The following is a 22,070-nucleotide window of genomic DNA, read 5'->3' on the forward strand; positions in this document are numbered from 1 at the left end:
TCAAGTTCTGCACGCAAGATTGAACCGAAAGCCCGAGCGGCACAGTAAGGCTTTCGCTTTGGTATCATGGTTGACGGGGCAATATCTAGTTCGCAGCTAATCACACACCGGCGTTTGCCAGTTTTTCACCATGCAAGATGTGTTTCGAAATGTTAGTGATAAAGCTGGCATTTTTACTATACGTTTCGACACATGAAAAATAAAAACATTTCAATGAGTGCCAAAATCCCGGGCAAAATTTACATTTTTTGGCTTCCTGGCCCAGGCTGCATCAATATCCTAATACTATAGTACCTTTGCACGCTGGATGCTAGTTGAGCCGAAAGCCCGAGCGGCACTTCGCCACAGTTCTAACATATATAAACACGGAACGGTTGATCCCGCGGAAGCAAATTCGCGTGACTCACATCTGAAGGATGAGAATGAGAGTCAATTTCTAAAAGATATCTGATTGTATCTGCCCAGCAGTTGTAGGATCATCAGTTGTGTGTAAGGGAGTAAGTATAAGGAGCAACGAATGAGAGACATGGTGAGATATCCGAGCGTGAGTCAAACGTATTGACGAGAATGTTGTCGTTGTGCTGGCAAGGTCACTGCAGGTTCGAATGATGATACCATGGGTGAGAGATTAGGATGAGAGACCGGAAATGAGAGCGAGCGTTCTGCGGAAGAAAATAGTTGTCGGTGTTGCCAGCCGGTTGTAACGCAATGACCGTGATCAACTGAATATGCCCCTGCAGTGTATAAAAGCTGGTCATCGTCCTACAGTATTTCCCCATCCTCGAATATATCATTCAAGAACTCCTTCGGAAGATTCTAAATCACTTGGCACAGAAAATGCATTTATCGTTCCTCGTTGCTGTTGTTGCTTTGACATCATCTATATCTGTCAGTGCTACACTGGCAGATTGTTCCAACAGTGGACACGTCTGCAAGATAGATGATGAGTGTTGTATAGGCTATTGGTGTGAATATAACGTGAGTAGTATGAGCAGGTTGCTGTGCAACCAACACATGACTCACCTGCGCGCCTTAGGATGAATGTATCAAGGTCTGCACACCGGAAGGCATTTGAGCCTAAACCCCGAGCGGCACATCGCCAGTGAGTCATGCTTCTGCTTTCGTTTTGGTATCATGGTTGACGGTGCAGTATCTAGTTCGGAGCAAATCAGTACACTTCAGGTCATACGGCGGGGGGCATCAGGAACCTGTGAACAGATGAGATCAGTATATATTCAAGTTGTTGAACAGACGTAAAACTGCCAACCAAATTTACACGGGAATGTTTTGCATTGTCGAGGAAACACACCGATTTGCAAACACACGACCTGTATAAGTCGTCAATGGGGTTCACATTGATGTTGGAGAGCAGCCCGATGGTTCTTCCGTGGCATAGTGTTTAATACTATAGTACCTTTGCACGCCGAATGGCAGTTGAGCCGAAAGCCCGAGCGGCACTTCGCCACAGTGAGCCATGCTTCTGCTTTCGCTTTGGTGTCATACTACTTGGTGCAATATCAAGTTCAGAGCTAATCAGTATACTTCAAGTTGTTTGTGGATATCTTCATGCTGCTGAGCAATATGGGAGTTTGAATTTATCTGGAATTGATCGACCGTGCCTAGTAGTCCACTAAGCTTGAATTCGGGAGGCTGTCGAAACGAGTGATCATTGCTGTTGATGATTGATATCGGGAGGTCATACAAAGATGGAACTCGCTCCAACAAAACGACAATTGTGATTCGTGACAAACGTGCTATTTTCTGGTATGCAGTCAAAACACAAGGTCATACGGCGGGTGAAAACCATGAGTGAATTCAACCTGTGAACAGATGAGATCGGTATATATTGTTGAACATCGCAATGATAACCATAAAACTACCAACTGCTCGCACATGAAAATGTTTTTCATTGACGAGGAAGCAACGACTTACAAGCACGCGGCCTGGTAGCCAAATTGAAGATCTGTCAGCTGAATGGATCTAACAAAATGCACAAGCACAGGTGCATAAAGCCAAGTATGGACCCAGCCTAAGATGGACGATGAAATCGATGAGACCGGTTAGTATCATGAGACAGTGAGCACGCAGGGTGCAACTATCCACTAATACCTTAATGCCGGGTCCGTGAAGCAGGCTAGATTCTGGTGTTCAATGGTGGAAGGACGAAGCTAGAATAGTCTATGCAATGCAAAATGTCTATACATAACGTGGTCCAATAACTTGAAAGCATATAATATTGCGTACCTCAAGATAAAACATCATTGCGATCGGGATCATACTCGAAAACCGAGACCAGGCTACCATCTTCCTGCCTTGTAGCCTAATTAGCCCTTCGGAACACGACTCGGACCCGTGATGAGAATTGAACCTACCAGCTTGAGTTATACGAAATAGTCAAGTGATGGAAAGAACGGGTCGGCTACTCCTACAACGCAGACTCACAGTACTAGTAGTAGTGACTGCTACTGACGCAAACATTCATTTTGACAGACTCGTGACCAGTCTGGACTACGCGTGTTGTTAATTATTTGATGTAGTCAGACTGGCCGATCTCTGAGAAATTTGGCAGTGACGAGCGAGGAGTTTGAAATTTGACAGATGCCGGTCATGCCGGGTTAGGTAATCGTTGTAATTGTACAGCTTTGACAACACAAGTCCTTCATTCACACCTTAAGCAAAGTATTGTATGCCTCTCAAACATCATAGCCCATTGAGTAACAGTATTAGCTATCTAATAGGACAATAAAATGATACATCTGCAGCAATTTCAGAGGGGTGACTGTGATGGCTATCTTGTTGGGAGAAAGCAGTAAATAGCACTGCCATGGTCTGGTTTAGTCCAGTTCAGTGAGGGGTGAGCAAGAACCAGAAACCGAACCTGTGTCCGGTCCAGGGCATGTTGTTGAACACAGAACCGAACTGATGAGAATGGTTCAGAATGGTTGTGTCCGGTTCTATCAGGGTTCGAATGTGAACTGGACCAAAACATAGATCATATTTGTGAAAACAAGATGTACAGTAAAATTCTACACATCTGGAAGGAGCTCTGACAGTTTAGCCAATGCAGCTGCCTCCCTTGATGCTTCTGAAACCGCTGAAACATGTCCATACTTGTATGCAGCCTTCAGGAGTTGTAGTGCAGAAAAGGTGGATGGTGCCAGTGAATTATGACAGATGGTAGATGTGATGCCCCCACTAGAGAATGCTTGCTCAGACGGAACTGTGCTCCCCTGGATGGGAAGATAATCATGTGCAATGCAAGCAAGTGTCGGATACTGCAATGATTGAATCTAACTAGCAATTAGAACTAGTTCAAAAACTGCAAACAAAAGACATACCCCCCACCACGCAATGATATCTACGACTTCTTCCAATGGTGATGTCAAATATGCAGTGAGCTCATTGCGAGGGTCGCAAGCATAGTTGGCATTGTTGTTCTGACGAGCCACAATTGCCTCACGCATCCATGTGTCTCTGTAATGGGCCTCTCAAGTTTGTGAAGCAGCAGCTGGAGTGAGACATTGGCCTTGTGATGCTGGAGGCTGATAATAGTCGTCGAACTAAATACAGACTCAGTGAAGTAAATAAGTTATGTGTCATACTACTTACCACAGCCTTGAGGCAGGCCTTTCCAGTTGTTACATCCTGAGGAGTCCATCGTTCTTTGATATAAGCAAGCTTATAGTTTGGGTTGAGAACTTGAATTATGTGAGAAACAATGTGAAGCAGAAAAGACAAGAACTCACCGAGACATTGAATTCTGTCATTGTAGAACAATAACAAGAAATATCACCGAGTTGTAATTGAACCTCGCTGTATTTAGCATTAGTAAGGCAAACAGCAGAAGTTGTCTTCACATCCAAAAAAAATACTAACAATATGAGGTTCAGAACCAATGGAGAACCATCCCAGACAACACAGACTGAGAACCATACTTCAGTTTGGTTAGGTTTGATGGTGTTGCGGTGGACTGGACTGTCAAGAACCAGACTGTTGGTTAGGTTTGAACCACGGTTCTGGACTGGACCACGGCAGCACTAGCAGTAAAGGGAGAATCATAGCAAGGGTTTTTCCAGAGCCTGTTGCAGCTTGAAGTACAATGTGTCTTGCAGAAAGTAACAATATGAGGCATCTAATCTGGAACAACTTCGGCTGTTGTGATCCTCAGGAAATAAGATTGAGTTGTGAGAAGGCCTTGAGAACTTGCTGGTGTTGTGGCATTGAAAGGGCACTTGTAAAGTCTGTTGGGAGATCTTCAATTTTATCTTGAGCAGCAAGCGATAAAGGTCGTATGGAACAATGTCATCATCAACAAAACAGCACAAAACATGTATGATCAGGTGAGAGCTTGCGACACTTACATAATTGCATATGACTAATATTGGCCAGGTATGAAATGGTGGTAGACTTGCAATAGAACACCAGACTGGCGCGAGCCTTATAATCATGTACTGGTATTGTGTTCCCTTATAAGGATGTTGGCAGCCTTATATTTATCTGGTATGGTCTGGTAGGAGGTGTGCATGTATCACACCAGTCATGTGAACTAATATGTATACAAATGAATTAAAGCTCTCCATACCCCTCAAGCTCCTCTTCATTCTCGTCTTCTCCATCTTCAGGTCCTAGGTCATTATCAGTGTTATTGTTTTTATTGTCGCTGCTGCTATCATCCTGATCGTTGTCAGCTTCTTCGTCAGTGTTCTCCTCTTCTTGATCTAGTCCACCATAACCATACTCCTCCATCTCTGATTCAAGAACTTTGTCTTCGTCCTGATCAACAATACCTTTATCAACAGCAGACTCGGACAGTCCATCTTCTTCATCTTCCTCCAGTAGGGGTTCATCATCTTCATATTCCTCAGATGCCTCAAGTTGATGACCTGCAGATGATTCCTTGTTCTCGGATGAGGCTTCAACTTGATCCTTGGATGCTTCTTCGTCTTCCTCAGATGCTCCCTCACCTTGCTCAGACTCTGTGTTAGTTCCCTGGAGCGACACAATCTAGAGGATCATGGCCATCACAAAATGTTTGTGTTGCATTACAAGTTGACCTGTGACTAACTCCCCTGCCATGGAAACACATGAACATATCTCTGTCAACAAACCTATAGTGAGAAGGTACATTAATACAGAATCACTATACTGAGTCTATGATACTCACATATTCACATAGTAAAATTTCCAATCTTCATTGCTTTCAAGAAGAGGACAGGCAATCAAAGGTGGTAAAAGTCCATCAGTATGGCCATAGGAAAATGTGGGGATTAAGTGGACACCATGAATGATTTGACAAGGATCAAGAAATCCAAATGCACTTGGTTTGTCTGCAGGTATGAATCCAAGCCAGTGAAGATGTTTCACCTTCCAGCCTGACCATCACATCAGCATGAGTTTGTGGATTGAGTGAGTCTTGAGCCCGGTGAAGGTCATATGTAGTGTAGTTGATGCGAAGTACCTTATGTCAGAAAATACGATTATTTACAAAGACAACCTGGGCTTGTTAAGTTGCACTAAACTCAGTTTCATCACTGTTATATTGATGTCTGAGGATTCTGGCAAGGAGATGATCCTTAAGTCGGAAGAAAATCCTAATAGGGCAGCTCAGATCAAAATCAAACACTATAAATGGTTGAATCACCTCCAATGCATGATTTTCTGAATGTCTCCCAAGCCACTGCTGCACATTCAAAAAATATCTCGTGCTTGATGCAATATGGTAGTGAGCTTTTGGATCAGAGTATGCCAATGGCTTGGATGCTTCAAAAGGTATGCTTGGAAGGTCCTTCGATAGATTGTTTGCAGTGTGGCATTGGTGCTTGTCAGTGACCTTTGCTTTGCCTTTCTTCAACTTTGAAGGCATCTTGTGCTCTGCCAGTCGGAATAGAATTCTCTCTCAGCATTGTTGTTTTGCAATTCCTGAACTTTGCCTTACTAACATGTGGATAAAAATGTTTCATGTGGTGGTGTTCAAGTTCACCCTGTATCAAGTATTAAAAAATGACAACAACATTTAGAGCACCTACGTACCAGTTGAGTGGAATTGTTGTCAGTGGTACCGAAATGTCTAATTGTGGAGACATAGTCCCTGAGTGCATGCAGCTTGTAGGTCATAAAGTTAAAATATTGAGCCTTAACTCCAGTGGAAGTGCCTGTTGCATTAGCTCTTGAGGATGTACTACCACCTTTTGCAGCTGCTTGGGCCTTGCGACACCCATGAGCAGCTTCCTCGCTAGGAAGGTCACGAGTCATGAATCTCTTTGCAGTCTTGAACATAAATTTCCGAAGAGATTTTCCAAGGCGTAATGTTGAGGTGTCGAGAAATCCAAGAGTGGTCTCAGTGTGCAGTTGAAGCTTTGTGAGTCCATGCCATGTTGCAAGCTCAAAGAGCAGGTCGAGTAGCATTTCATTATAGGGTGATGGAAGGAGCTGCTCGAAAACTGGCATTGCACACTAAACAAAAAGTTAGATGACAATTGGCTTCAAGTCAGTCATGGTGTACTCACCTGTAGTAAGTCCTTGAAATATCAAGCAGCAAGACATTTTATTGCTGATGCATTGCTACTGAAACACCAAATTATGCCTCGTCCAAATGTCAGGACTTGTCGATACCTGAATGGTGATGGTGAGGATTTAGCAACTCACCACATAGAACACTGTAACTATATTTCCTACCTTTCATTCAATCTTTGTATGCTCTCACCATATGCATACAGAATATGAAGGAGATGGGTGAAGACTACCTTCCAGACACCAAGTTCGAACTTGTGAAGCAAGTCTGGCACAAAGAGTGAATAAAAGTTGAAGCCAAAACACCTGAGTTGTGTTGAAAATGTGTTCTGTGTATACAGTCAGCACTCAGAAAGACACAGTGAAGTTCAAGTTGAGATAAACTCGCACCATAGAGGCAGTGAGTGAATCTGGAACAAGTACCCATTTAACGAAGATGCTTGTAATATTCCTACCCTTGATATATAACTAGTCATGGACCATCCTGATCTTGCCTTGCAAGCTGTCACTGTCCTGGCGCTGATAGCTTTTGCGTCAGCACCTGTCAGCCTTTGTACCCAGCTCCCCAATCTTGTCCTTTCGAATCAGGCAGTGGGGACAGGGACATTGACCGAGGAATTTGATGCAAGACAGAAGGGTCCTAATGCATTCATGTTAATAGACATAGAAAAGTCAGTATTTTCACGTACTTCTCTGGGTAGTCAGCTGAGTATGAAAAAAATTGAGGAAAGACTCGTCAACTAATTCCATTAAGGTACTCGATGACAATACCAAATTCATAGGTGTGCATGAAGTCATTGTCCATTATAAGAAGCCGTATGGCTTGCATCAATTCTTGATGGCAGGAGGTCAACATCTCTGCTGTAGCAGGCTTGCCAAATACATGGCGGTAAAAGTCCTGAATGGTATCGGAGAGCTGAAAAAAAACATAACAAATTAGATTATTAGATTAAGTCAAGGATCAACATTAGGCTCACCTGAGGTATATATGCTAGATGGTGTGCAGCAAAGGATGAAGGTTTTCCATGAATGTACTTGGATTGATTCCTGAGGAACAAGTATATAGGCCACAATGATGCACTCCCAAAGCTAGCGAGATGTGTTGAGTCCGACCAAAGCATAACAGCAGCAACAACAGTCTCAAGCTTGCAACTTGGATCAGGGGGATGTGATTTGATGGCCTCATGTGCTTCAAGCATAGCCTGCAAAGAGTATATTTCGGAGTATACATGCTTCATAGGTTTGTTGGGCGATGGTTGGAAGAACATTTTGAACAGGGTTAGATGGAAGTGCTCTGCAGATGCCTCGCAAAATGCAGACTTGATAACCTCAAGCAGACGATGGTAGAATAGTCCAGGGACCTCAAATTCTGGTGCTGATGTTTCCAATGTGTGCTGGACACCATCAGCTGGTAGTTGAATTGTAACTGTCATCTCTATCCATCCATCCGTTCTTAGGAATGATGAACAGATATCTGTAGGATCTCCTTGGTAGTTGTCGAGATGGTCGACCTCCTTTGTGGCTCAGAACCCAGCAAGGTGGGCCTTATTGAAGTCCTCAGCAAGAATGACCTCGTTCATGAGATAGTCGAGCTCTGCTAGTGATTTCATATTTGACCCGCTATAAAACCAGCACATCAAATGAAAGATGGTGGAGTTCAGGAATGGTACAAAGAAGTTATCTTTTACTGATGTAGCAGAGGAGCCAAACCCAGACCACCAGGGTCGAGCACCTGTCTGGTCTGCTGTAAGGATAAAATGAGTCAAATCTGATATGTGTGAGATCGAGGTGAGATTGTCAGGATTATAGGTGGGAAAGTGATTGGGATATGAGCGAAAAAGGCCATATGAATCAGGCTCCATAGTAACATATTTGGTTTCACCTGCAGCTTGAGGTATGTCAGGCTCAATTGGACCATCGTCAATCACTGGTTCATGCTGCAGAGCTGGTGCAGAGTTAGGAATGGGGGGAAGGTCATCACAATAGTGTCATGGCAAGTGGGGCCTCCAATTAGGCAATACGGAGGGATGGATCACTGGTGGAGTTTGTGACCTCGCAACCTATGCAAATATATAGTTAAGATAGATCATACAAATATTCGTAGATGAGACCTTACTGGTATCTCAGCTGGTTTGTCCTCCCCCTCTGTTGTGCTTTCATAGATCAATTCCCGTTCCCTAAGCACAGCATTTCCATCTTCCAGCCATCGAACTTTAGCAGCTTGCACAGCCTTGTGATCTCTGCAACACTCATCAAGAATTGTTGCCATTGCTGCTGTCCATTGTCTACCACACAAGCCTCACATATGATTTGCAAGGGACCATAGAGTATTAAAGGCGGTCTTGCACACAGAACAATGATAGATAGCCATACTAGAACCAAATTGCGAATGGGGTGAAGTAAATAATACCTATTCACCATGTCAGTATTTATACATGTACAAGGACTCACTTTTGCCTACTTCTGTTTTGAAGACCGACAACACCATGAAAGCAGAGGTTGCCACAATAATGAGCAAAGAACTGCAAAAAGGAGACACATAAGCTGTTGATAACGATCTTGAAACATGTTCAGTACATACCTTCCCAAAAACAGACCAAGTCAGGTGAATTCCCTGATGCTGACACTAACGGAGATCAAAGGACAAACCAATGTGAATCAATGAGGAAATACAAGCAAAAGATTCATAAGTACTGCTTCCAGTCTGCACACAATGAATCTGGTCAAAATTGTGTCATTAAATGTAATCTCCATCATGATTGGTATACAAGTAAAATAAAAAAGACCAATCATCTGAGCTGTACAAGCCTTATCTTTCCCACAAGGTTACATGCATGCGGAGGGCCCCAAGTTGGTGCAATGGTATGCAGGGGGGAGTAGGAAACAACACTAGACAGCCCTTAATTAGATTATTACATACCAATTGTACATAAACACTTACTTGCCACGTTCGGATAGTGGGGGGAGGGAGGCAATGAACAACACTTACCAGAGTGGCAGCGTTCTAGGATGAATCCAGCAGCAACATCTGGTGTCAGGCCCGGGATGATTGGCACTATATAGAATATTAGTAGTAAGATGTGAATGAAGGAAAAGACTTACCAACCAATGGGCAAATGATGGTCACCATGTGGTGTGGCATGCAGTGTGGAGAACTGACAAGTCTGATGTGCGCAGCCAGATCCAAACAAGACCATGCGGCAATTTCCAATTAATGTTCAAACTCTGATTATAATCTTATCCATGGATATTGATTTGGTCATTGATTCAGTTGACAATACCTTCATCATGCCTGTTGATGCCAATGAGCTAGATGCCAATGAACAAAATACTAACCACTTCTAGGCCATTTTAAGGAGTCTTGATGGTAACTTGTCAGGTGGATGCAAACAAAAGTGCAGGTTCATAATTTCACATCTTAATTCTGATATTCAGGTGCCACTAATATCAATAGCAATGTCCTAGATCCATATCTGTCTTCTGCTCATTTTTTCTGCCTCAACTATGACCTATTTGCTCACTTTGATATAGTTCTTCAGGAGGGCACGCAGGCACAATTCAATCCTGATTGGATAGATCCAGACCAAGATCAAAGCGAAGAGTAAGATTTGTATTTGTGTTTGTGTAGCTAACTTCATCATTCGTTTAGAGCTCAAGCAATCAGGGAACACTGCCTCCAAGTCTACCAGAAGTTTAGCTCATCCATTCCAAATTGGAGTGAGCTCATGAAGAATTTTGAAGCTGAAGCCGAGTCTTTAAATGAGTTTCTAAGGGCAGTGAGCTGCACATATGCGCTTGTTTGAGATGCACTAATATATTTTTAGATGGAAAATGCTGCTAACAGTGCTCGCTGCGATGACATGGGGTCCCTCAAGCACAACAGACTACAATACCTACTCAAGGACCCAGCAAAGGATTGCTTCGATCCCTCCAATTCTAAAGACTCATGGCAAGGCAGTGCAGGGATGGAATCACATGGCCACTGCAAGACTACTTTGTCCCGCTCATAACATTCTTGAGTTCGATGAAGACCCACAGTGAGTTTTGTTTTCTCTGTTGCTTCCATACACTTATGACACTCTCATATGCAGTGCATATATGGACTGAGTGAAGTCAGGGCAGAAGAAAATTACCTCGAAACAATGACCATCCATGTTCTATGACATGAGCCTGTACAACCTGAGGAATAAGAAGTTAGGCTTCTTACGTGGCCATGCAATTGTACAGATGCATTCATCTTTAACTCAGCATCCCACTTTCAAGTATACTCACATCTCATAGGGATGGTGTCACATCTTCACAGGACCAATGTCTGCTTTGTCGAAAGAGTGCACCCATCACTCTTCAAAGCCTGCAAAGGGCAAAAAACACCATCTGATGGAGCCAGGACCCAGAAACATCATGTATGCTGCAATACAGGTAATGTTTCTATCTATCTGCAAGCTATTACAACTACTAAAAGACCTCATTACATCTTACTAGATGTACTTCGTTGCATGTAATGGTGAATCCTGGACATCCGAGGTTGGCACTATGAATCTTAATGACTTATACTATACTGCGGTTGACCTTCTTGAGACGCATGCGGATGAGCAATGGGTGAAGGATTTGTTACAGTTTTGGAAAGTGTCAGTTGTTCTTTTCTTTTTTACTGTATGCTTCATTGATTGTTCTAGCGAGACACCTGGACTTATGCAAGGTCATCCATCGAAGCACTGGAGGATTGCCGCAAACTCAATGGCATCAGACAGCAAAGATGATATGGACGACTTTTTTGGCAATGACTCTGAAGAAACACAAGGCAGATCCGGGTGCAATAGATCGACCATGGATCATGAGTCAAATGCACCAGCAGGCAGTATCAATGATCCAACAAGTACTATGCAACGCGAATCCGACACTGGCAACACTATTGGACTCACTGGCAGCTCCACAGGTGGTGCTACCACAGCGGCTGCTGAATCCGATTCGACATGTGGCACTGCTGCTGCTGGATCAAGCTCAACAGATGGTGCTGGATAGGGCCGACAGGCTGGGTCGGTGGACATGCAACTTGGAGGCATGAATGGCAATGGCAACAGTGATGATGAAGATGACGACGAAGATCAGCCCCGGCACAGACGCAGGCTGTCACGAGTACCTTTAACAAACCATTATTCTTTCTTGAATCTACCTAAGCGCCAATATATAGCGCCTAAGTCAAACCCTAACCCTGCTCTGAAAGCATCTATCATTCCCAAAATACCCTTAGCGCCTACGACACATGTCTTCGATGTGACTGATGAAGAAGATGAGTTCTTTGATTGTGAATAGATTAGATTAGATACGATAAGATAAAATATGGTCACGTGATGCTTCTTTAATATTCTACAATGTTCTATGGTACGATTCCCTTTCCCTTTTTATGATTGGCTAGTAGTTGTATCTCAGTTTCAATCTCAGTTTCAATAGTTGTATATAGGTAGCACATCTTGGTCGATAGTTCCTTAGTTCAAACCTCTTGTATCTACACTGTAGCAATCCAAGACATACTTGCTCATCATTCCTCTTGTTGTGATAACCTTAGTCCGAGTCCTAGTCTCTGCCCAGTGTTAATTCATTATTGGGTTGTGACACAGGCTCAATCAACAAGGTAATATTTTTATTACATACACCGGGTGTTTACAATTGTTTCTTTCTAGAGATCAAAAGGGAGCGCTCCCCATTGACCCCTCCACCCACATCTCCCGTTGTGTCACCAACTCCTGCTCGCGGTCGTGGTCATGGCCGTGGTCCCAGCACCCACCATGGTTGAGGCAAATGTGGTGGCAAATGTTGATCCTTGACTTGCTTATGCTTTCATCTTGTCACATTGTTCTCAATGTTGTCTGCACTGCTCAATCAATGAATTTCAAGTGAATTGTGATATATGTTCTCTAAGTCAATACATGGATAGGAACTGTTGCACAACAACCAAGACCTGAACAGGTTCAAAATCTCTTACATGTTGACCAGTTCTTACAAGCTCTCCCTGACTGTACATGACCCACAAGTTCTTGAATGGTTCACCTGTCTTGTCACAACCTTACATAAAACCCGAACCATTGAAGCTCATGCATGGTGTCTCACCAGCCTGGTGTTGCCTTGTGGCACCTAGTGAACCTGGTGTATTTATACATGACCAGGTGACAATATATAAGGTGGGTGCTCATTTGTTGATGATGGTTAACACTTAACATATTATAGATTCTCAACAATGACGGACACATAAGTTGTACTACATACAATCGAGTACCACCGGCACGACCGGCACCTGTTAAATTTCAAACTCCTCGCTTGTCCTGCCAAATTTCTCTGAGATCTAAGATAGACCGCAGTCATACTTTGCTTGATCATGTGATCATTTTCATGACAAAAGTGCCAGAATTGCATCTTGACCTTCAAATTGTCCTTCATTCGCAAAATTAAAACCAGAGAAAGTTAGCTAGAGTACATCCCCAGAGGACCTAGGTTTCAGAATTAGAATATAGCTTAAACTGGGAGTAGAGATAGCTTTTTCATACTCAGAACACAATGCATTGTACTTTGTCAGCTACTCAATGATCCACTTCAGCAGCCAACAACAGAACAAAACTATCTCTCTACTATGCCAAAATGAAAATTGTTTAATGTTGCAAACCTTGGAAGTTGGGCAAAGTCACTCGGACACTCAGGAAACAAAGAAAATGTAAGAAACCTTGTAATTTAAAGCAACTACAGAAATACTAAGACAATGGCCACAGGAAGTCCCAATGACAATCAATGTGTCCGAGTCTCCTCCATCCAGTCTGAAGAGGAAAAAGAGAAGAGTAACAGTTACTGCGGTATTGGATCCTCCTCCATTTGTGCTACCAATAATAGAGCCATCTCTGAGTCCACTTTATGAGTCCAAGCTCAAGCATCCAAGTCAATGTGCCATGGGAGAGGCTTCTCCCCCAGATTCAAACGTAAATATGGCTAGTGCCTGGATAAATAAATACTGTAACAGGGTTCTATGGTGCCGATCACTTAGCGACCGCCACTTAAGTGCAGTGGCCAAACTGACCTCCAGTGACCGATAACATAAACCCTAACCCTAAGTATGATCGATACAGGTTGGCGACTGTGTGCGGATCCTCCGACACAGCTCCTTCGATCTTAGTGCCCCATGGTTCATGTTACAGTAGAGACACATACACAGATGCTTTGTGAATACAACTACCAGTCTCCATGTCCACCTCCAAGAAGCTTGCTGCTGCCCGTGCAAGAGCAGCACGATGGCAAAATGCACCTGGGCCTGAACATAGCAATTCCACTTCCACCACCGACGAACCACCTCCGCCGCTACCAACACACGCTGCAGAAGCACCCAACATTGAAATCTACTCAATTTTATCAAATATTTCTGGGGGAAGGTCAAGAAATACCTCCAGGACAACTGCGACGGCACTTTCGAGATGTTGAAAAAGAATATGCCCTTAGCGATGCAGTCTGTGCAGCTCCGTACAATCCAACTATGGGAACATCGCATGCACCGCTGGATGGAGGCATATCGGACAGGCCTGGGGATGAAAGATGCTCAATTTCAGGTCAAGCAATTTAGTTCTACTAAGTATAAGTCACATAGACATGTTCCTGAGGCAGTGGCATGTACTTTTGACTGACGGGGAGTCGTAGTTCTATATGTGGCCAAATCGGCATCTTCATGAAAAAATTTCTCGCTCAAATTTGATCCAATCGAAAATTCCTCTTGTAGGTTTACTCTACTCGTTGAAAGGATCATTTCTGCAAGAGCATATAAAAATCTGATGTTTTTCATGGGGGTGGGAACCTTGCACAAAAGTAGCGGTATCTAAGTGATCAGCACCATACAAGCCCTCACCCACTGTCAAGGAGGCACACTTAGCCTTCAATGATATCAAAAGGATTCTTAGACCACCAAAGAAGACTGCTGGCTACGAAGACCCTAAGCTTGACTCAGTCTTTCGTCGCCAACTCAAAGGAATGAAACAATTCTTGTGGGTCTATGTTGACCCTCAGTCTTTGGCATATGGAAAGTGGACAATGGCATCATTACTTACTGCAAAAGCTCTAGAACAAAAGCCCGCACACTCACAAGTACTCCGTGAACGAGTACATGCCTTCATTGCAGATTGTGAGAACCTTCCATTTAATATCTATGGGACATGGAATGAGTCATTACTTGACAAAGGCAAGGATCTTGCATAAGAAATACACATCCATCTGCAGGGAATTGGAAAGGATGTGAAGGCTATGGACCTTGTTGACTTCCTCAACACACCAGAAATGCGAAAACAGAGTGGACTCATGAAGTGAATTCATCTTGCAACTGCACAATGATGGATGAAAAAGCTCGAGTACCGCTGGACAAAAGATCCCAAAGGTCAATTTGTCGATGGTCATGAAAGAGATGACATTGTGGCTTACCGGCAGGAAATTTTCTTGCCTGCATGGGCAGCAATCAAGGAGAAGACTCGAGATTGGTCTTGTCATGAGAGAGATGGATATTACCCTTGTCCATCACTACAGGAACAGAAGACAGTTGTATGGTGGCATGATGAGTCCACATTCTATGCAAATGATCATCGCAAAACATGATGGGTCCATAATAGTGAAACAGCCATGCCCTATGCAAAGGGAGAGGGATGGTCACAGATCTTGTTTCTGCTGATTATGGGTGGCTGCGGTCACCTGATGGAAAGAGGAGGCTTGTGTCTTCTTCAAAACAGGAAAAAATCATGAAGGGTACTTCATGAACCAGGACATCCTTGAACAAGCTCAAAGATCAATGGATATTCTAGAGAAGCACTACACCAATGAAAACCACGTCCTCGTGTTTGACAATGCAACAACTCACTTAAAACGTGCAGATGGAGCTCTCTCAGCAAGAAATATGCCAAAGGGAACATCAAAGGTGGAAACAAATTGGGGTGTGGAGGTCAATATTTGAGATGCGGCCAGCAAACAAGTTTATGGTGCAGATAGCAAGCTGTTGAAAGGAAAAATTCAAATGGGTGATGCAACCTTCGCAGATGGATCAAAACAGTCACTCTATTTCGGTGAAGATGCTGGACTCAAAGCTGGTCTCTTCAAAGGTATGGCTGTGATCTTGCACGAGCGAGGCCTTATCCAGGAATCGAAGCTGCGGGCACAGTGCAAGGACTTCAAGTGTGCAAAGGGAGCAACAAATTGCTGTTGTCATCGGGTCCTATACAATCAGCCAGATTTCATCGCTGTCGAGTCAAATCTAGAAAGGATATGCAAAGCAAGAGGATTTTCAGTGTTATTCCTTCTGAAGTTCCATTGTGAACTTAACTTCATTGAACAGTGCTGGGGATATGCAAAAAGAATTTATCATCAATATCCCACATCATCGAAATAAGCAGACCTTGAACGAAATATTCTTTCGGCTCTCGAATCAGTACCGCTCGACAGTATGCGCAAGTGTGTTATTTGTTGCAATCTTACATTAAAATGTTCACACCACTCAGGTTTTCAACACGAGCCTGCTGGTTCATGGATGCATACCACAAAGGACTGAATGGGAAGCAAGCTGCGTGGGCTTCAAAGAAGTACAGAGGCCACCGAGTACTGCCAGATAGTATTTTGCGCGATCTCGAGGAAGCTGATGTGTAGTGTGAATGTCGATAGTAAATGTAACATAGGTCACAGTCGGGTCACCGCAAAAGTCACACCACGTGATCAAGCGAAGTATGACTGCGGTCTATCTTACCAGCGCGCCACTCGACTCGTCCGTGGTGTTAGTAAACCAGGCTGGTAACGAACCTAACGTATGACACACGAACACTCCCGTGCAAATCCAAACACTATATACTTTGAATTAGTAGTGGTGCTACAAGTACTTGTACAAAAAATAATGTATGTCTGTTCTGTAATCAGTGATCCGCTTTGCAGGTTCAAGGTGGCCATAAAGGTTCGATACGCTGATACTATAGTCGAAACTGTATTGTACCCACCCTTGCTGACACGTGCACAAGGTTTCATCTTATAGCAAGTGAAGTGCGGAGTCCATTGGCAGAATGGAAGAGTCGTTATCGACTGCATTGTAGTCGTCGCTGATGTAGATAAGCAATGCCCGGTGTTTCCGGGAAAGGGCGGGACAGAGATGCGACATGGCATCAAGAATATGTATGTCGAAGTAGACGCAGTACTATGCAGTCAAGGTTGCTTCGACGCATCAGCTTGGAGCTCGTCGAGCGGAACGCGAACAAGCCGTTCTCCGGTGAGTGTTACGGCGCCGTTACTGGGGACTTCCAAGTGCTGTTCCCGGGTGTTCACTGAAGAATAATCAGATCACAAGCTAGGATGGTCAGAACTTCACTTACAGAACAAACTCAAACTTTGGAACATGAGAGGCCACTGTTCGAGCACCTGACCATGTACTGTTAGAGAAAATTAATGATAGACGAGGATCAAGATGAGAGGAATATACCTTGACCAGCGTCAGCCATAACTTCGCAATCATCTGCAAGACCTTCGATGCGCTTGAGGACAAGAGCGCTAGCACGTTCAAGGGCAGCAACGGCCTCAAATTCTTTCTTTTTCTCCTGCAAGCGTGACGTTACTGAAGCATATTATTGGCCTGCGATGCTAGGGATGCAGCATGTGAAATGCGACTCTGAGCAACGGATTGACGCATGGTTTCTATTTGCAAGTGAGAGCTGCGCGGTCATTTTAAAAATCCGACGGCTGCCGTCTGCTAAAATTCATATCAATATCAATAGCCGTGTAAACTTATAAGACACTTTGTACATTCATTAATCCTGACAGTGCTCATGAACATGAATGTTATTCTTCCATCGAGGATGAGAGACCAGGGATGAGAACGAGCGTTCTGTGGTCATTAAGAAAAGCGTTGTCGATGGCCAGCAGCAGTGGTCTTAATCAACCAAATATGCTCCTGCATATTTAACCAAATTATGTAAATTGTGACAGCAATAACGATTCTGCCAAATCCACCAGAACCATGCGGAGAAGTACATGCAGGGTATAAAAGCTGGTCATCGTTCTACAGTGTTTCCCTATTGTGAGAAAAATGGTGATATCTGAGCCTGAGTCGGAGATATTTACGAGAATGAGCATAGCTTTGTCCCCGTGTTGGCTGCGTCACTGCAGGTTCGAATGATGATACGACGAGTGAGAGATTGGGATGAGAGACCGAGGATGAGAGCGAGCGTCCTGTGGTTATTAAGAAGAGACTTGTCGATGTTGCCAGCATGTTATGACGCAATGGTCGTAATCAACTGAGTACGCTCCTGCATGTTCGACCAAATTTGTGCTATCTGACAGCAATAACGATTCTGCCAAATTCCCAGAACCCTACCCGGAAGTACATGCAGGGTATAAAGGCTAGTCATCGTCCCAGTGTTTCCCCATCCCCTCAGAGGATTCTATATCTCCTCGCAAAGAAAATGCGTTTATCGTTCCTCGCCGTTGTCATTGCTTTGACAGCATCTATGTCTGTCAGTGCCGCGTGTGGCGGAAAAGGAGTCCCCTGCACAAAAAGTACAGATTGCTGTACAGGCTATCATTGTCCATTTGGCGTCAGTGTGAGTAGGTCAATGTGCAACCAGGAATCAGATGACTCACCTGTGGGACTTAGTTACTCGTAGCCCATACATGCACAAAAAATTGAGCCAAAAGCCCGAGCAGCACATCGCCAGTGAGTCATGCTTCTGCTTTCGTTTTGGTATCATGGTTGACGGTGCAGTATCTAGTTCGGAGCAAATCAGTACACTTCAGGTCATACGGCGGGGGGCATCAGGAACCTGTGAACAGATGAGATCAGTATATATTCAAGTTGTTGAACAGACGTAAAACTGCCAATCACTTTCACACAGGAATGTTTTGTATTGTCGAGGAAACACCGATTTGCAAACACACGATCTGTATAAGTTGTCAATGGGGTTCACATTGATGTTGGAGAGCAGCCCGATGGTTCTTCCGTGGCATAGTGTTTAATACTATAGTACCTTTGCACGCCAAATGGCAGTTGAACCGAAAGCCCGAGCGGCACTTCGCCACAGTGAGCCATGCTTCTGCTTTCGTTTTTGTATCATGGTTGACGGTGCAATATCAAGTTCAGAACTAATCAGTATACTTCAAGTTGTTTGTGGATATCTTCATGCTGCTGAGCAAATGATGGGTGTTTGAATTTATCTGGAATTGATCGACCGTGCTTAGTAGTCCACTAAGCTTGAGTTCGGGAGGCTGTCGAAACGAGTGATCATTGCTGTTGATGATTGATATCGGGAGGTCATACAAAGATGGAACTCGCTCCAACAAAACGACAATTGTGATTCGTGACAGACGTGTTATTTTCTGGTATGCAGTCAAAACACAAGGTCATACGGCGGGTGTGGGGATCATCCAGAGCTTTCCTTTTTCTACTTAGTGAGACCAGTAATACAAATCAGTCATTTAAGTGCGAAAAGGGACTTGGAGATTTTGCTGATGCTAGTAAGTCCTTATCGCCATTTACTTACAACAGAGCGCTGAGCAGTGAGCTTACGATGTTTGTAGACATTTTACAAGTCCGCCGGCTTGCCGGCTGCTAAAATTAATATCTATAGCCGTGTAAACTTATATTAGATATACGACATTCATTGATCCTGACAGTGCTCATGAACATGAATATTATTCTTCTATCGAGGATGAGAGACCAGGGACGAGAGCGAGCGTTCTGTGGTTATTAAGAGAGTTGTCGACGACCAGCAGCAGTGGTCTTAATCAACCAAATATGCTCCTGCATATTTAACCAAATTATGTAAATTGTGACAGCAATAACGATTCTGCCAAATCCACCAGAACCATGCGGAGAAGTATATGCAGGGTATAAAAGCTGGTCATCGTTCTACAGTGTTTCCCTATTGTGAGAAAAATGGTGATATCTGAGCCTGAGTCGGAATTATTGACGAGAATGAGCGTAGCTTTGTCCCTGTGCTGACAGTGTCACTGCAGGTTCGAATGATGATACGATGAGTGAGAGATTAGGATGAGAGACCGGGGTTGAGAGCGAGCGTCCTGTGGTTATTAAGAAGAGACTTGTCAATGTTGCCAGCATGTTATGACGCAATGGTCGTAATCAATTGAGTACGCTCCTGCATGTTCGACCAAATTTGTGCTATCTGACAGCAATAACGATTCTGCCAAATTCCCAGAACCCTACCCGGAAGTACATGCAGGGTATAAAGGCTAGTCATCGTCCCAGTGTTTCCCCATCCCCTCAGAGGATTCTATATCACCTCGCACAGAAAATGCTCTTATCGGCCCTTGCCCTTGTTTTTGTTATTGCTTTGACATCATCTATGTCTGTCAGTGCGTGTCAAAAATGGGGAGAATGCAGATACCGTAGTGATTGCTGTCGGGGCTATAATTGTCTACCGAGCGTGAGTACGAGCAAGCTGTGCAACCAAGAATCAATCGCATGACTCACCTGTGCGCTTTAGGCTAGAAAAGGTGGTGTCAAATTCTGCAAGCAGGAATGAACCGAAAGCCCGAGCGGCACATTGCCGCAGTAAGTCATGCTTCTGTTCTCGCTTTGGTATCATGGTTGACGGTGCAATATCAAGTTCAGAGCTAACAGTATACTTCAAGTTGTTTGTGGATATGTACTGCTGAGCAATATGGATGTTTGAATTTATCTGGAATTGATCGACCGTGCCTAGTAGTCTACTAAGCTTGAGTTCGGGAGGCTGTCGAAACGAGTGGTCATTGCTGTTGATGATTGATATTGGGAGGCCATACAAAGATGGAACTCACTGCACAGGTTGAATCCGCTCGTCTAACGTTGGCCTCGAAAGCTAGTTCATGGATCTCTCTCTTGATGAAGCCAACAAAACGACGATTGCGATTCGTGACAGACGTGTTATTTTCTGGTATGCAGTCAAAGGCCATATGGCGGGCGGGGGCCATCAGCCTGTGAATAGATGAGATCGGTATATTGTTGAACATCGCAATAATAAACGTAAAACTGCCAACCGCTTTCACATGTGAATGTTTTGCATTGTCGAGGAAGCAACGACTTACAAGCACGCGGCCTGGTAGCCAAATTGAAGATCTGTCAGCTGAATGGATCTAACAAAATGCACAAGCACAGGTGCATAAAGCCAAGTATGGACCCAGCCTAAGATGGACGATGAAATCGATAAGACCGGTTAGTATCATGAGACAGTGAGCACGCAGGGTGCAACTATCCACTAATACCTTAATGCCGGGTCCGTGAAGCAGGCTAGATTCTGGTGTTCAATGGTGGAAGGACGAAGCTAGAATAGTCTATGCAATGCAAAATGTCTATACATAACGTGGTCCAATAACTTGAAAGCATATAATATTGCGTACCTCAAGATAAAACATCATTGCGATCGGAGTCGGGGACTTGCTGCATCAGCGGCGGTACGGATCTCGTACCCTGCTTCGCCCAAACCTATCCACAAGTGACTATTTTCAACGAGCGAAGACAACCAATTGAGGGATTCGAAGCCAGTTTATCTTACAGAAGCCCGCAAATCTAGCGAATTGATCGCTGGCGGGAGTTCAATACGTTGCTCATGAGGATCAACCCCGTAGCAGGATTCGCCGGTGGGGAAGATTAAGGATGGCATGACTGAGAATACTTCGGTAAGTCGACAAAGATGCATAATGGGTGTCCTGGAATAAGGTTGAGATCATCCAGAAGCACGGCCTTCTTCTCCCGAACGCCAACCATGCAAGTGACTCATCTGACTTCGGGTAACCAGGTAGGTCAGGTGTCGAAAATGGCGCTGATCCCCAATCGACACATTTGGTTGACAGATAAACTACAGAGCGCATGAATCCACCCTGTAACATCGCGTTCACAGCCCAAGATGCACCAGCGAATCTTGAGCCTGCATACACATTCCAGAATACCTTCGATTCATCAACTCTGTTGTTACGAAGATTCCAATGTCAAGCTTGATCTGAGCCGCACATGGCACATAGATGACACTGATGAGATTGCCGAGATGAATGGGCTCGCAGCCTTCTCTGTTACTCGCATTTAATCGACACGATACATGTAGTCCTGTCAAAGCTATCCCTAGGTATTGTCGTACTTTAGTTCATGGAGATTTCTAAGTGACACAACTTGCATAGTACGCACATGTGTATTTTCCAACAACCAACTATTTAGATGGCATGATGCCAGACGATTTTGGAACCACTGTAATCATGTTTCTGTCTGTCGAGGATGTCCGTGTATCATGATGAGCTCATGGATTGCTGGTGTTATTATCTCAACCTTGAAAATTAAATGGTACAATATCTTTCATACTCCGACAGTCATCTAGCCTCTACGTCGTGTCTGTCTCAAGTATGTACATATATGATCATTGTCACGCGTTCAACTGCCCGTTTCAAATGAACATTCATGCATTCATGTGGGCCCGAGGCCTCGCTTTCTTCCCACCACTGTTTTATTTCTTCTCCGCTTTGGTGCTTGTTGGACGCATGGTAAAGAGGCGCTCATCAAAGTAAAACGAACGTGTTTGATGCCATACCCA

At 44.0% G+C, this 22,070-nt stretch overlaps 4 protein-coding genes across 4 annotated transcripts; 2 read left to right on the forward strand and 2 right to left on the reverse strand.

Annotated features, from left to right (window-relative positions):
- Positions 1-7,246: 7,246 nt before the first annotated feature.
- Positions 7,247-8,779, reverse strand: EDB93DRAFT_1252205 (uncharacterized protein; the record flags this gene model as incomplete). Its single annotated transcript, XM_041453258.1, has 5 exons — positions 7,247-7,426; positions 7,488-8,024; positions 8,082-8,447; positions 8,532-8,570; positions 8,627-8,779. The coding sequence occupies 5 exons, from the start codon at positions 8,777-8,779 to the stop codon at positions 7,247-7,249; spliced, it is 1,275 nt and encodes a 424-aa protein (XP_041305823.1).
- Positions 8,780-10,456: 1,677 nt separating this feature from the next.
- On the forward strand, positions 10,457-11,532 carry EDB93DRAFT_1105419 (uncharacterized protein; the record flags this gene model as incomplete). The annotated part of the gene is made up of 4 exons (XM_041447499.1): positions 10,457-10,547; positions 10,814-10,929; positions 10,993-11,138; positions 11,187-11,532. The coding sequence occupies 4 exons, from the start codon at positions 10,457-10,459 to the stop codon at positions 11,530-11,532; spliced, it is 699 nt and encodes a 232-aa protein (XP_041305824.1).
- Positions 11,533-13,910: 2,378 nt separating this feature from the next.
- On the forward strand, positions 13,911-14,171 carry EDB93DRAFT_1088692 (uncharacterized protein; the record flags this gene model as incomplete). The annotated part of the gene is made up of 1 exon (XM_041446156.1): positions 13,911-14,171. A coding segment is annotated over one exon (261 nt), but the record flags the coding sequence as incomplete, so codon positions are not given.
- A 2,536-nt stretch (positions 14,172-16,707) lies between these two features.
- Positions 16,708-17,332, reverse strand: EDB93DRAFT_1105420 (uncharacterized protein; the record flags this gene model as incomplete). Its single annotated transcript, XM_041447500.1, has 4 exons — positions 16,708-16,826; positions 16,875-16,931; positions 16,982-17,113; positions 17,302-17,332. The coding sequence occupies 4 exons, from the start codon at positions 17,330-17,332 to the stop codon at positions 16,708-16,710; spliced, it is 339 nt and encodes a 112-aa protein (XP_041305826.1).
- Positions 17,333-22,070: the final 4,738 nt, after the last annotated feature.

Source organism: Suillus bovinus (genome assembly GCF_016758785.1).
Source record: "Suillus bovinus strain UH-Sbo-P2 chromosome Unknown EDB93scaffold_44, whole genome shotgun sequence".
Taxonomy (NCBI): domain Eukaryota; kingdom Fungi; phylum Basidiomycota; class Agaricomycetes; order Boletales; family Suillaceae; genus Suillus; species Suillus bovinus.